The sequence below is a fragment of the Meles meles genome, chromosome 7, assembly GCF_922984935.1.
Source record: "Meles meles chromosome 7, mMelMel3.1 paternal haplotype, whole genome shotgun sequence".
Taxonomy (NCBI): domain Eukaryota; kingdom Metazoa; phylum Chordata; class Mammalia; order Carnivora; family Mustelidae; genus Meles; species Meles meles.
Genome location: NC_060072.1, coordinates 116,622,840 through 116,638,379, shown reverse-complemented (window position 1 = coordinate 116,638,379; position 15,540 = coordinate 116,622,840). Strand labels below are relative to the sequence as shown.

The window sequence follows — 15,540 nt, the reverse complement described above, 5'->3', positions numbered from 1 at the left end:
CTTTAAAACATGACACAAAACAATAAAAAGAAAACATGACACAAAACAATAAAAAGACTAGCTGTTTAATGTTACATGCAATACACACACACACACACACACACACACACTGCATTCACACATTCCTATAGCAGAACAAAGATGGCCACAACTCAAATTAAGAGTTGACCTCCTTGCATTAGTAAGTGGAGTAGATGTCCTCTCCCTTGGAATCCAGGCCACTTAATGACTGGTTTGGTGCATAGAAGAGAGGGGTTAATGATGCTGTGCTGGCTTCTAGGCCTAGGTCTTAAGAGTGTCCTCTTTCTGTCTCTGTAGGAGCCCTTGAACCACAGCATAAGAAGTCCAGCTACCCTGAGACCTCCATTCTAGAGCTGCTATGTGTAGGTGCTCTTTTTTTTTTCTTTTTTCCATATACTGTTTATTAACATGTCATGGGATAAACATGGAGAAATACTGGCTTCAATGAGATTTAAAATGATCTTTATGTCAAAAGAAGGGCTGAGGGGCATGGAAGGTAGGTTTGGGAAAGACAGGGTGCATACATTTTTAGACTGTAAAAATGCCTATAGCAACTTATAAATCCAGGCGCCACACAAATCCCTCAGGGTCACAAATACTCAAATACACACAGTGTTCTTGGGAGCATGTGCAAAGTCCCTGCAAAGGGCTATAGGAGCATCCCTCCACTGTATCCTGCTTCTGCTTCCCGGCTGAGTAGCAGCTGAGCCCAGGCTTCCCGCTACCCTGGCAGAGCACAACACTTATGAATGAAGCCATCTAGGACCCTCCAGACAATGTCATCTGCCAGCTGGATGGCCCCACCTAACCCCAATGGAGCAGACTCACTCTGTTGAGCCCTGTCCAAATTCTCAACCCACAAAATCATGAGAAATAATTAAATAGTTGTTGATTTACACCCTTAAGTTTTGGGTAGTTGGTTATGCAACAATACCTAAATATACATTAACTTTTCAAACCCCGTTTTTGCTAGTCAACTTATGGTAAGGTGTTATCTGACACTGCTGAATAAGATAAAAAAATTCTTACATAGGCATCGCTATCAGGGCCATAAAATTCAGTACTAGCAAGTTCTCACAGCTACAGTATATTTGAAGGCAACATTTCAAATAATTACAAAGAACTGTACTTTGCAGCTCTGAAAGCACCTTGAGGAAATGACTTCCTGTTGAGATCATCTCTCACTAGTCATGCCACAAACACTTGAAGCACAGCGCTAGGCTCTTGGCTTGCTAAGCACACAGCACTTCAGGGACACTGGGAAAGAACTTGAAATGGTCTCAAGGAAGGCTGGCGAAATCCGTGTGAAGAACCGCAGCTCCGGAGGGAACACAGTTCCAGACTTCAAGTTACATTACAAAGCTGTAGTAATCAAAAGAGTATGGTACTGGCACAAAAAAAATGGTCACATAGAGCCATGGAATTGAACAGAAAACCCAGACATAAACTCACATGATATGGCCACCTAATCTTCAATAAAGAAGGAAAGAATATCCAAGGGAAAAAAAGATAGTCTCTTCAACAAATGGTGTTGGGAAAATTAGAGAACAAAGTGATGGTTATGGGGGGGGTGCATTCTGATGGTGAAACAGGCGATGGGGATTGACGAGTGCACTTGTCATGATGAGCACCAGGTGATGTATGGAAGGGCTGAATCACTTTTATTGTACACCGGAAACTAATATAACACTGTATGTTAACTAAGTGAAATTAAAATAAAAACTTAAAGAAGAAAAGCTTAGTTATCTGTCCACTTCTCCCTACTTCCGATAAAATTGAAAACACAGGACATAAGGAGATGTGTTGACAGAAATAGCAATGCCAAGTTGCAGATAAAAGAACTGATCATGGTCAAAGCCTCAGACCAGAAGCACATATTTGCCACCATCAACCAGGCCACCCTCGACACTCCAGTATGGGAATGGGAAAGGGTCCATGAGAATATTCTAAGAAGCAGAGTATGAAAGTGTGTAAAAGGAATCCACTACTGGCTTTGAAAGTGTGCCTGTGGGCATTATTTCCTCTTACGGAACTGTGAGACCCTAAAATGCAAGGGCCACAGCAGTCTGTCACAGTGTAGTAAGTCACAGTGCAAGCTTGTAGTCAGAGGAGTCCGTCGAGGACGGCCAAGCCATCGGGCATCAGATATGCAACCTTTTGCAACTTTCTTATCCTCTTTAGCCTAAGTGTCCTTACCTGTAAACCTGGGATTGAATCAACACCTCCCTCCACTCTACTTATTAACGTATACACACAAAGCACTGAGCCCAGTACTTAGGGCCTGACACACAAAATGCCCCATCAATGCTAACCATTACTGCTGATAATGGTATAACCACCAATATTCCTGATTCTCCTACTACCCCTCTGAAACTCCTCAATGACTTGGGGCTGAGAAAACTTGATAGGTATCCCAGTTAAAGGTCCTTTCTCAACATCGACCCAACCTGACAGGCAAGTAAATAATGCCTCAATACAGCACATCTTGTGTAAGAGCTTTCAATCATCAGTGCTGACCTAAAATCTTAATAACACCAAGAGCAAAGACTATACTGAGAATACCACTCCCCTGAAATCTAAAAAGAAAGCAGCTTCCCTCCTAATATGTAGGAAAACAACCCAAGAAGAAAAGCTTTACTGGTTCAGCTTAAAGATCTGAAGCACACCATTCACCTTTCAAAACAGACTATGAGTGTCTCAAATTCCCTGAGATTAAAAAAGTTCTGGGGGTACCTGGGTGGCTCAGTGGGTTAAGCCGCTGCCTTCGGCTCAGGTCATGATCTCGGCGTCCTGGGATCGAGTCCCACATCGGGCTCTCTGCTCAGCGGAGAGCCTGCTTCCCTTCCTCTCTCTCTGCCTGCCTCTCTTGTGATTTCTCTCTGCTAAATAAATAAATCTTTAAAAAAAAATTTAAAAAAAAAAAAGTTCTAACCAACGGGGCGGGGGGGGATGGATGGATGCAATGTATTATGGAAAATCTTCACAATGTATATCAGATCATCCCACTGTACACTTCAAATGTTATCTGTCAATTAGATCTCAATAAAGCTGGAATAACAACGACAAAGAATACTCCAGAGCTTGTTTCTCTACAGTTTTGTTATACAACTGGAAAACTGGAAAGTTATTCTGGAAAGTTTTAGAAAGTACCATCCCACACTTTCATTAGCCAAGCACAAAAACTCAGGAAGTTGTGAAGGGAAGAGAGAGAGATAAATTCCCATCCCCCATGTGGCCACAGCTCTTTTCCCTATCCAGTATGAAACAAAACTTTCAATTTCAAAAGCACTCATGTGAAACCATGTTTACAAACAAACACTAGAAGGGATCAAAGCCAAAATATGAACACTGCACAAAGAGATAAAGTTTCATTACTTTAATCACTACCTATCAACTGCCCGAAACACATATGGAGAGAGGGAGAAACATTATTTTAATAAGATGTTTAAGGCCCTCAAACAGAGAAAAATAACCTTCAATACTGGGGTGTGGAAAGATAAATGAGAAAAGGTGATCCACTTGAATAGGAAGACAGTCCACTGTTGACAACTTGGCAAGTCTAACACAGGAATGCTGCCGTGCCCAAGATCTGAGCAAGTCTTCAAGACACCACTCCCTACGTAGTATGATAAACAGGTCAGCTGAAGTCCTCTGGTGAATGGCACCGGGTAGCTTTAGCTGAACTAAAGCATTAAAAGTTGCATCAATCTGTCAATTCTTACACCTACCTACCTAAGCAAAAGATGTTCTGTGTTCATTTATTGCTGATTTAGCTCCCCAAAATCACCTTCTGAAGATCCAGAGAAGAGTAAAGAAGTAGCATGGGTACATGAACTATACAAGCCTATAGAATAAAGGATTACAGAGGTCACATTTTTACATCAGCTTTTCCATTTATTTTACAACTCAGATCATCTCTTTGAACTCCCGGGGTATTCTCAGAACTAGTACTAGTTAGTAAATACTAAAGTTTTAAAAAACATTTCTGTATTTTAGAAGTATAAATACTACTTATAATTTCTTAGTTTTATTCTTTCCAAGTTTCAAAAGATATTTTTAAATGGAAAATGTATAACCAAAGTCTTTTAAAATACAACAAAGAAATTTTACATAATTTCCATTGATTCAGCAGAATGACAGCTGCAATTTTAGAAAGTTAATAGTAAAAACAAGTAAAAAGTGACACAGGCTAAGATAGTTGGACAAACACATTTCACCTTGACCTGTAAAAGAATCAGCTTTAACCACTAAGTGATCAGAACATTTGCTTTCCTCTATTTTCAACTGATTCACTAGTAGATACTATTACTGGAATTTCTATAGTTCTTTTTTTTTTTAAGATTTTATTTGACAGATCACAAGGAGGCGGGGGGGCGGGGAGCAGGTTCCCTGTTGAGCAGAAAGCCCAATGTGGGGTTCGATCCCAGGACCCTGAGATCATGACCTGAGCCGAAGGCAGAGGCTTTAACCCCCTGAGCCACCCAGGCGCCCCTCTATAGTTCTTTAGAAGGAAAAAGCGACCCCGTAACAAATCATCCTGAAAAATGACCGTTTGGTATCACAAATCAAATAAAAATCAACTTCACTTTATGAATAAGCCATTAAAATTGTGTTTAATCTACATTTAAAACTTGAAGAAAAAGATCTAATACTAAGAGTCTGTTATATGAAAAAGCATTACCTACATTAAGTCACTTAATGTTCATTCCTGCAACCAAAAGATAGCATTCCCGAATTACAGATGGGAAAACTGAGGCATACAAATTTGTGGGACTTGCCAAAGTTCAAAACTACTGGAAGCCAAAACCAAAAACTGGGAAAATCTAAATCAGTGTCACTGGGATTTAACTTCGTAAATTGCAGAAAAATGTTTCCATGGTTTTTTAAGGAAGAACAGTTTTTACCACAAATTCAACTTCCCACATCCAGTGCAGTTCTAATGAGGATGAAAAGAAACAATTTAGAAGAGTTGATTCAAGTGAGACTTAATCACTGACAACCACTCATTGCACAAATGAAAGAACAGTACAGCTAACATCTACTCCATTTTACCCGTACGATGCATTTTTTTACATTCTCTCTTCAAACCCTAACAACAATCCCATGAAGTAAGTGTCACTAAAAGCCAAGGATCCTGGGCTTACAGAGGTTACCCTTCTTGCTCTCAGACACACAAACGCAGAATCTGCAATCTGCTCTTCTGAATCCTGGTCCAGAGTGTGTCACTCTGATATGCTGCCTCCTAGGAGACAAAAACATCCATAACCAAACTTTCCACCTTCAGCCAACTGCGTTTTTCCAAACATCTGTGTTCTAAAAAGTGGATCATAAAATACAAAAGATAAAACTGACCCCACCATAGTACACTCAGGGTTTTACCAGCCTTCCAAGTTTCCTTGCGGAAAAAAAAAAATCCTGATGGTATGTATCTTCACAATCTAAAATATACTCCTTTCATAGTTCTCAGACAGTACAAATGCTCAAATACCACCATCCACCAGATGTAGTTGCTGCAGCAGGTATCAATCCAACTGATGCACTTTCACTAATAGATCCTCTTGATTTGCTTGAAAGGTTTTCTTCCCAGGTCTCTAACAAAGTGGTAAAAGTACCAAATCCTACATTCAACTTTAATGGATTCAGTGATTTGTCATATCCTGTGTGGTGGTACATCAGGAACCAATATCCTGTACATTTTACCTCCCTCTTCTGCAGGTGCTGCTGGCTGTAATAAGAGAAATTTCAGTTTAGAGTATAACCCTGCTGGGCAGGAACCCAGCTAACTATTACTCACATATGATTTTGCACACTGGGTTTCAGAATTATAAATTATGCATCTTAAATGTCTTTGTGGTAGAACAAACTTTGTTCCCTGGAAAATAGTTTATTTTTTAATTCTAGATTTAATATTGGACTCAGAAAACTGAAACAGACATAAAAAAATCTTCCAATATTTACTGTATACTTTAAAGAAACAGAAAACTCAGTCTCATATCAGCCACCTACATAAAAATGGTATTATCTCTTTATATTTTTAATCTGTTAATACAACATAGTTTTAGTATTTAGTAATCTTAGATTTTTGAGATATGCAGCGAATTATTTTCTGAAGTGCTAGAGAAGGCATTTTTATTGTATGAATTTTACTGTATGAATTTTTATTGATTTTTATTATAGAAGATTTCAAACAGGCCTTTTCCAAAATATAAACCCTTTAATATAGATTAGTTTTCTACTCTAAAGGGATGTGATAGAAGTAACAAGAACAAGAAAAATCACACACCAGAAAAAATGACTAGGTTCCAAAAATTAGGTCATACAACGTTTGAATATTAAAGATAATCAAAAGGGAAGAATATTACTGACCTGCCATGTCTAAAACCACTTAAATTTATACTACCATCAAAATAACAACTTCAAGACTATATATGTGTATGTACGTGTATACACATATCCTACATTTGGTATCAGGCACTGTCACGTACTCAGTTATACTTCACAAAAGGGATAGTGTCATTAAGTCACTTCTAAGCATGTAATTTATCTTAAAAGACACTTCTCTTGAGATGGTAAGGAATTCTGAAGGACACTGCAGGCAATACATCCTAACTTCCAACAGCATGTGTTTGACCCCACGGTCAAGTCCTATCATTTCAAAGTAAGGGAAGCAAAATATTTTCACAGGGAGGTGGGTGGAGTCAGGGATTCTGCACCCTGTCTGCTCTGAAAAGCCACTGCACATCACCCATACCTCATGGTTCCATAAGCACCGTAACCAACAATACAGACTAGGTCAGAGCATCTCTAGCTCTGGGGACTGGCAACGGGAGCCCAGCCGAGCCCAGCCCAGCCCAGAATTTCTGAATATGGGAAGATGAAGACGGCGACACGGAGCCTCACGAACTTGTGAGACTTGCCAAAGCTCAAAATGACTGAGGATCAAAACCAAAAACTAGAAAAGCTCTTCCACTATGGACATCTTTGGAACCTCTTAATCAGCCTTCACTCAATAAAGGCAGCTGGTGAGCTAGGTGGGAAGAAATCTCTGGCTGACGGTGAGCAGGTGAACTGCTGGGGAAGCCTGTAAGGAAGGAGAGAAGTTAACAAAGGAGAGTCCAGGGGACTTGGAGGCTCAGCAGCGAACAGCTTACCAGACAGCAACAGGACAGAGTGAGAGGCCCAAGAAGGCAGGGTTTACACACTGTATACAAAACTCCTGAAAATAGCCAGTTTTCACTTGAGATTTCTGAGCATCTCTGATACAGTAATACATGTTTATGGGACTCTCGGAACTGTAAAACACCTAAAAAGTGAGCTTTCTTCACAGTAACTTATGTAGTCTATTTTCTAACATCTTTGCTGAGACAGAATCACAAACCATAAAATTCACCCATTTAAACTGTACAACTCAAAGATTTTTTATCATATTCACAGTTATACAATGACGCACTATCTAAATTTAGAACATTCTCATTACCCCCAAAGCAAACCCACGAGCAGCCACTCTCCATTACTCACTCCCAAACCCAGTCCTCAACAACCACTACTCTACTTTCTCTACCTACAGACGTGCTTATTCTCGTATATACAGAATCATGCAGTAGTGTATGGGCTTCTGTGACTGGCACAGTGTTTGCAAGGTTCATCCCCGTTGCAGCATGAATCAGTATTTCACTCATTCTTATGGCTGAGTAATATTCTAATGTATGGATAAACCATATATTGTTCTGTTGGACATTTGGGTTGTTTCCACTTGGGGGCTGTTATGGATAATGCTGCTATGAAGACTCATGTACATGATTTTTGGGTGGACATGTTTTTATTTCTATTGTATATTTTACAGTCTGTTTTTAAGAGAAAAAAATAAATAATTAAATAATTAAATAATCGACATGGAGATTTCAATTTTATTTCTAAGTTCCAATATCAATGGATAGAAGAAAAAGATAAGCAAAAGTTGTATTTAATGTCATAAGCCACCTAAAGATGGCAAGGCAGACCCAAGATGCAAAGCTATGAAAAAAAAGTCACTTGTACATACACATACTCCTTTCAAGTGAAAAAAACCTTAAAGATAAAACAAATGACTAAAAAACAAACAAAAATCACCTTTCTACCATGTTCACACAGCTCTGCATTGCTTTTCATAAAGCTTTCTTTTTTCTATGTAAAACAGAAAAGATACCAAAAATAGGTAAAATTATATAAATTTACTGATTCCCCAACTCTCTCTACTGCCACCGACCTTGGTTCTAGCTAGACATGGTGTATGAGTGGCCACGTAGGAGGAAACCACACTGTGTGGGCTGAACCAACTATTTTACCCTGTGGAAAATGGACTGAGGAAATACCTCCCTGGACCAGTTTTACACATTTCTTTCCATCCCCGAAAAAAATGCATAAGGCTCCAAATATCTATTATGTGTCCAACATCCTAAGCTGCCTCCAATTCTACAGGGAGGTACAAACCTCCCAGGACAGAAGGAGGATCTATCTATGGGTTAGGGGTACAAGTGAGACTAAGCACTGCCTCCGTGACCAACTCAGTCAGGGTCGCCATGAGCCAAGAAGCACCTCACGTCAGCCAGACTCTCTCTGTGAATCTCAGATCCTAAACATTTCTATTTACTGCTGGCACTTACCCAAGGATCTCAACTGACAGAATTAGAGGCGCCAGACCCAACACAGGTATGTTTCCGGGCCAGATTCCCACACTGCTCTGGCCACCTGCCTTGAACCAGGCCCAATGCAAACCCTACGACTATCCCTCTGCTTGGTCTGAAAACAGACTGAACTCCTTCAAAAGAGCTGACACAAAAAGAATAACTTCCAGGGACTCCAAAGCACACTAAACCTTACTGTCAATTATAATCTGTTTGTACCAATATGCCAGACACACCAAACCCTAAAGGGCTGGTCATACAGTCTTCCAAGTAAAAGTATACTTTCTGTGTAATCATGCATGCGATGTGTTTATTCTCAGCTTTTTATTTACTCAACCGGTTAAGATTCCTTTGATGCAGATGTTGGCTGTACAAGTAAGAATGAGGCAGGACTACCGCCCTCAAGCATGTCCCCGGAGGGAGACGGAGCTCAGTTGTGTTCTGCAGATAAGCACTGAAGTACAGCACAGTAACGCTCATTCACCCAGGTCAGTCCAGGAGCTAAGGCCCCAGGAGAAGCACAAACTGGAGAGCCTCAAACATCCTGAGATGCAGGGCCAGCCTCCCAAAGATGCTGGTCTGAGATGAGGCTCAACAGATGAGCAGATACAGACAGTGGGCATGGGGCAGCATACAGAACAGACAACACCACGGCACAGGCAGAAACGTGCGAGCAAGTGCACGTGGGTAGAATATGGGATGGGGGAGCCCGGTGAGGGAGTGGCTGGAGGCAGGAGGGGTCCCACAAGGGACAGGCTGTGCTGTGGTGGCAGGACCTGGCCTCTGGGGGAAGCAGGTACAGAGGCACTTACACAAAAGACTACAATGAGATTTGCGTTTTAGAAAGATCAGCCTTTCAGACAGGTTGCATTTCTTTTACACTTTGAGAGGGAAGACAGAAAATGTTAATAAAACAACATTTATTTCACTTCACTATTTTTATACTTGCCCCTAATGTCATTCAAACTCTGCCACAATGTAACTATTTCCCCAAGTTTCAATAAGCTTGTAAGAGTGTAACAACAAGCAGTTATATATGTATTTACAGGAAAAGCTCATACCAACTATTAAGACTTTTCATAAAAAACCATGACTTAGGGACACCTGGGTGGCTCAGTGGGTTAAGCCGCTGTCTTCATCTCAGGTCATCATCCCAGGGTCCTGGGATCGAGTGCTGCATCAGGCTCCTTGCTTGGCAGGCAGCCTGCTTCTCTATCTGCCTCTGCCTGCCACACTGCCTGCTTGTGCACTTGCTCGCTCTCTCTCTCTCTGACAAATTAATAAATAAAATCTTTAAAAAAAATGATTTACATGTTTTTAGTAATCAGCAGTCCCCCCCCCAAAAAAAAGAAAAAGCACATTTTCAAAAGTTACTGTTGGTAAACTCAAGTTTGTTTCAATAACAACGAACCACTATTAAACAACGCAGGTTTCCATGCTTCAGGGACAAAAGCAGTGGCCCACAGGCCAGAGGCCCAAATGATTAAGCTAGAGTAAAGCCAATATTGGCTGCATTTACGTTCCCTGACACACACACATGCATGCATGTGGACACACATGCACACACACACACAAGCACACACTTTGCTCCTCTGACTGCAGTGCTGCTTAGGCAAATATTAACATTTTTACCTATTCTTTAATTAAATGACATACTACCTTCTTTAGTAAAGAGGAAAAACCAAACAGGAATGATAGGATACTTGGGAAAGTTTCCCAGCAAGGAAAACTGGCGAGTAAAACATCAGTGATTCAGCTCTAGCACTAAAGACTCTCCCATTCATCATCTGTTCAGTACTCACATTAACCCTGCCAAGGGAGTAACCCACTTTAGACAGAGGGAAAATGAGTTTCTGTAGGGTTAGTTTGCCCCAGGTTAAATGGTAATATAGAACAGTAATACCTACCAATAATAATCCTAGGTCTTCAAACCCAATCCAAAGTTCCCACTGTCCCCTAAGAGAAGAAGGCTATGGGGGAAGGCAGGGAATTAACAGGTTCCAGCAACTTCCCTCCCTCACTTTACCCTACTTCTATTCCTTCTTCAGCATTCAGCAGCACTTTGGACAGAAGGCAGATCTCATACAAACAGCTGCTCCAGATGTTCTCCCAGAGGACCAGGAGTCCATATTGCTGCCCTGCCCAAATACCCGACTCCCTCCCTTACCATCCAACCGTATAAAGTCCCAGTGTCATGCCCCAGCATCCACAGTCCTCCTGATCCTGACCCACCACCTGGCATGAATGCTCCTCAGGAGCGACAGTAGCCCAGAAAGCCTGAATCACCTGTGTTCACACTGATTCCCTTCATGCAATCCCTTCCCTCCCAGCTCGAAGACTCACAGGAGATGCCTCCAAAGGCTCATCCCTGGACCCCACTGCAGACCTGCAGAAGCAGGACATCTTAGGCAGGGAGGTGCTTTCTGAGATCACTCCACTAGCCAGTTAGGAAGCACTGCCCTCTAGCAGGGCCAGCCTTCTGGCCCACTAAGCCCAATACCAACTCTAGGGATGAAAGAGGATCCACCTCCCAACCCAATGCCTAATGACCGCTCACATCTCTGAACTCCAGAAGCAATGACTGTCTGCACCACCCTGTTGCCGAGCAGTGCTCGCACCTACTATTACTGTTGTATGTACTCATCTGGTCTCCTAGATTATATTCTTCTCCAGTGCACCAATTTCATCTTATATTTCTCCACAGAGCATAACATTTTGTACACAGCAGCCCTCCAAAATAGCAACATTTTTTTTAAACAAACATTAAGACTTTATCTTTCTCCTACCCAGATTTAGGATATACAGCAGAGAAAAAGGGAAGCCTCAGGGCCAGACTTGATTCACTCAAAATTAAGGAGTGGCCCGCAAAGAAAACCTCAAGAAACCAAGGGCACCACACTTAAAAGTCACTGCAGTTGGTGCTCTGCACCCTGTGTCCATCAGGATTCAAGGATGAGTCAGGCTGCAGGCACGAGAAGAAGGAACAGACACAAACAGCAGACAGTCCTCCAATTTTAAGCACTCGAGACTAGTTCCTCCAACAGAATTCTCGATGTCTAGCAGAACACCCTCCTTAAACAGGGTCTGGATGAGGATGGATGGATGGAGATGGAACAGCCAAAACATTTTCACCCATCAGTGATCATATAAGCAGAAAAACAATTTTCCACTAAAGAAAAAAAAAAAAAAACGCCATGACTAAGTGTAAGCCTTTAAATATCTGCTTATTGAGGACATTTCTGGTATTGTCACACCACTCCACTGTCCAAAAACATTGATTTGTTTAACCTGAAAAAAGCTCAAATACAATGCCAAATAAAATAGCCCCATCACACTACAAAATGCTTATTGCAGAGAAAGCTTTAGTGACTTGGGATCTTTCCTTCCCTTTTCCTTTCTTCTTTTGGGGGGAGCAGGTGGAGGTGGGGGAAAAATTTAGCTGATTTTTATACAAAGCCATAAACATGATCTTTCCACATTTTCCCCACCAGATGGGAGTTTGTCAAGCCACAGGTCACCTAGCAACTTAAACACCACTCTGCAGCTAGCCAGCCACCCAATTCTTCACACAAAACTTACTTTGTCCTATTAAACAATAAGCGGTAAGGAAGAGAGAATAAGAGTTAAAGCAAGTGTTAATATGTGTTTCCTTCATAATCACCTTAAATGAGGTGGAAGAAAAGGGAAGAAAGACTGAAGTTTAATCTTAACCATTACCTAAGAATTTAAGAAGAAAAAACACCAATGAAGACACTCAGTCTCTTACAACATCTGAGCTCAACAGTCTTGTGATTCAATGATTAAACTTTGTGTAGTACAAAGCCCATCTTAAAATTCACCCACTGAACTGTGAATTGCACTGAAAGAGCCTTTAAATAATTTTAGAACGCCCTGACTCATCTCTGACTCCTCCCTCTCATTTATATCCAACTCCAATGCTACCATCACCCTGAGAATCACCCTTCCTTCCATCTACACCTGGTGATCTCACACTTACCCTCTAAAAACTCAGCTCAAGAGGTGCCTGGGTGGCTCAGTTGGTTAAGCGACTATCGACTATGTCTTTGGCTCCGGTCGTGATCCTGGAGTCCTGGGACTGAGTCCGTTGGGCTCTCTGCTCAGCAGGGAGTCTGCTTCTCCCTCTGACCTTCCCCCCTCTTGTGCTCTCTCTCTTTCTCTCTCTCTCAAATAAATAAATGAAATCTTAAAAAAATACAAATAAAATAAAAACTCAGCTCATATGCCCCTTCTCTTAGGCATGCCTCCCCAGACTCTTAAGAAAATTGCACTCCCTTTTCCATCTTCCCAGGTCACTGGGAAACAACTACACTAATATTTAAAACCAAGGTCCAGATCTATCACTAAGAATCCTCAGTTACATCTACCAACACCACAGACATTCCCTTCTCCCTGCACCACAGCATGATGGTCTACCACACGGTCACCTTCACTTAAGAGCAACGGAGCGTCTGTCCTAGATCTTGACACTCCCAACTCCCACAAAGCAGCCAGCGGACTCCCGAGATTTCCAGCACCGAGAATGATGCCTTTAATACAATAAATGCTTAAGAATTTCTGTAGAAGGAATAAATGACTCCATCAAATCAACGACTACAGTTTTATCTCCCAAACAGGCTTTTCAATCAAAGTCCATGGTGTGCATAGTGAAAGAGAACTAATTTTAACCATGTAAAATGAAACGAAATGTCCTCTCTGTTCAGTAACACAGGCAGACTGCCTAGGTTGTATTATTGTATTTCTCTTCCCTTTCACTACTTATTTTGGTCTCCAAAATGCATTTGCAACCTGATTATTGATTTAGAATGTTTAGATCATAAACTGCCATTCATAAACAATCTTTTAAAATGCTAAATGTAGGTTTTAGAGAGTTCTGTTTCCCCTTGTCAGCACTGTAAGATAAATGGGTGCCCAATTTCCACTAATTTTATTTGATTTTTCAATCACAGTTAAACCAACTGTAAGGAACATTTTAGAGCTGTTAAATATAGTCAACATCTTCCATCTTTCTGTCAGGTTCCTAAACGTTCCCCAAATGATCTTAAAAAGGCCAAATTTACGCTATTCTATGCAATATATACTAAAAACTAAACAAGTGTAGAAAGTTTTTCTCCCTTAATTTCAGAGAGAACTGGAGGACGCACCTGTATACACCAAGGTGGGTAAAGCCACCGGTCCCTCTCGTCTGCTGCCCCACAGCCCACAGGAGCTAGGCCACTGTACCACCAGAAACATGATAAATTACTTAAGTGAACATGCTTTCCACCAAACGTTACTCTACAGCAAAGGAAATATCCTCAGGTGCTTGACAGAAACTTCGGAGGCGTGGGCTGTTGTCAAACAGACAGCGGATAAAACAATTTAACAAAATGCCTTTTCACTTCTGACACACTGTAGAGGAATGCAGTTAAGTGGAGACAATGTTATCACTCCACGAAGAAAAAGGGAAATCTACTCTACTCCGAAATCTGGCCCCAGCTCCGCAGCTTCAGCACCATATGGAACTAGTTCCAGATAGGTATACGCTGAGGTCCTTGGCAGGAAAACTTTTAATTCAGTGACTGATTTCAGGGTTGTGCCTTTTAAAGGAGTCTTGCACGGGAGCCTCCCAAGCACCGAGATTCCGTCCCCAACCAATGTCCGCGAGCCCATGGGAGCGGGCGTCCCTCTCGGGGCTGCCGGCGACTGTCCCCCACCAGCTGCCCCCGAACCGCGCCGGGGCGGCCCTGCCCGCGGGCGACCCGGAGGGACGGGCTCGTGGCTTCGGCTCCTTCCCCGGCCCGGACGAAGGCAGTGTTGGAGCACAAACGCCCCGCTCTCCACCGTGTGGGGAATAAACTCTCCTCCAACCAAAAAAGTTCCCTTTCCCCAGCCTTTGCCCCGGGGCCTTGGAGCAGGGAAAGGCCTGAGACTGGATTTCCACCGCCTGCAGCCGGGGGAGAGGCGTCCGGCCAGGCTTCGCCCGCGCTCCGGAGGGCTGGGTTCGGGCTCGGCCCCTAACAGGCTCCGAAGGGGCTCCTGTGGCCGACGCCCGCCCCGTGGCCGGAGCCCCGAGGGAGAGGCGGCCTGCGCTCGGCCCGGGAAGAGCCGCGGGGTCCGGCGCGCTCCCCCCGGGCTGCGCCCGCGCCAGCCCCAGCGGCCCGGCCCGCGCGGAGAACTTTGCCGCCCGCAGCTCGGGGCGGGGGGCGCCCGCGAGGCCCGGGCCCGGCCGCCGCACTTTCCCTTTCCCCGCCTCCCTCCGTCTCCCTCCTCCCCTTTCCAGGAAGCGCCATATTGATCCCGGCGCCTTCCCCCTCCTCCTCTTCCTCCTCCCTCTCCTCCTCCCCCCTTCTCCCGCCCCCACCCCCGGAGCCCCGTGCGCCCCAGGCCCCTCACCTTGGCGATGGCCTTCCGGTAGCGGGTCACGGCTTGCTGGATGAGGCTGAAAACTTTCATGTGGCCGTCTCCGCACGGCACGACCACCCGGGTCCTCCCGAAGCACACGGTCACTTTCATGCCGCCGCCGCCGCCGTCGCGGGCCGGCCCGCGCCCCTCGCTGACCGCGGCCGGAGCGGCCCCGGGCAGGGGCGGCTGGACGCTGGGAGCGGCGGGGCCGCTGCACGGGCGCGCGGGGGGCTAGGGGCGCGGGCAAGCGGCGGCGCCGGGGGGCCGCTCGGCTAGCATGCCCGGCCCGGCCCGGCCGCCCTCGCCTGGCCCGGAGCTCGCCTCGCCTCTCCCCCGCTGCAGCGCCCGCAGCCTCCGGCCACCTGTTCGGCGTCTCGGCGCGCTTGACGGCGGCGGCCCGGGGCTGTGTGGCGCTCGCGCTCACTCGGGGCCGCTGGGGGAGGGGCGGCGGCGA

The 15,540-nt window shown here is 44.1% G+C and overlaps 1 protein-coding gene across 19 annotated transcripts in view; it reads right to left on the bottom strand.

The window, feature by feature from the left end:
- The window catches only part of PARD3 (par-3 family cell polarity regulator), a 666,688-nt gene extending 651,364 nt beyond the window's left edge, over positions 1 to 15,324 (bottom strand). For all 19 annotated transcript variants that reach the window (XM_046011672.1, XM_046011682.1, XM_046011678.1 and 16 more), the window contains exon 1: positions 15,078 to 15,324. In XM_046011672.1, the coding sequence (XP_045867628.1) occupies positions 15,078 to 15,197 (120 nt within the window). In that variant the 5' untranslated portion in view covers positions 15,198 to 15,324. The remainder of the gene's footprint in view (positions 1 to 15,077) is intronic.
- Between the last annotated feature and the right edge of the window lie 216 nt (positions 15,325 to 15,540).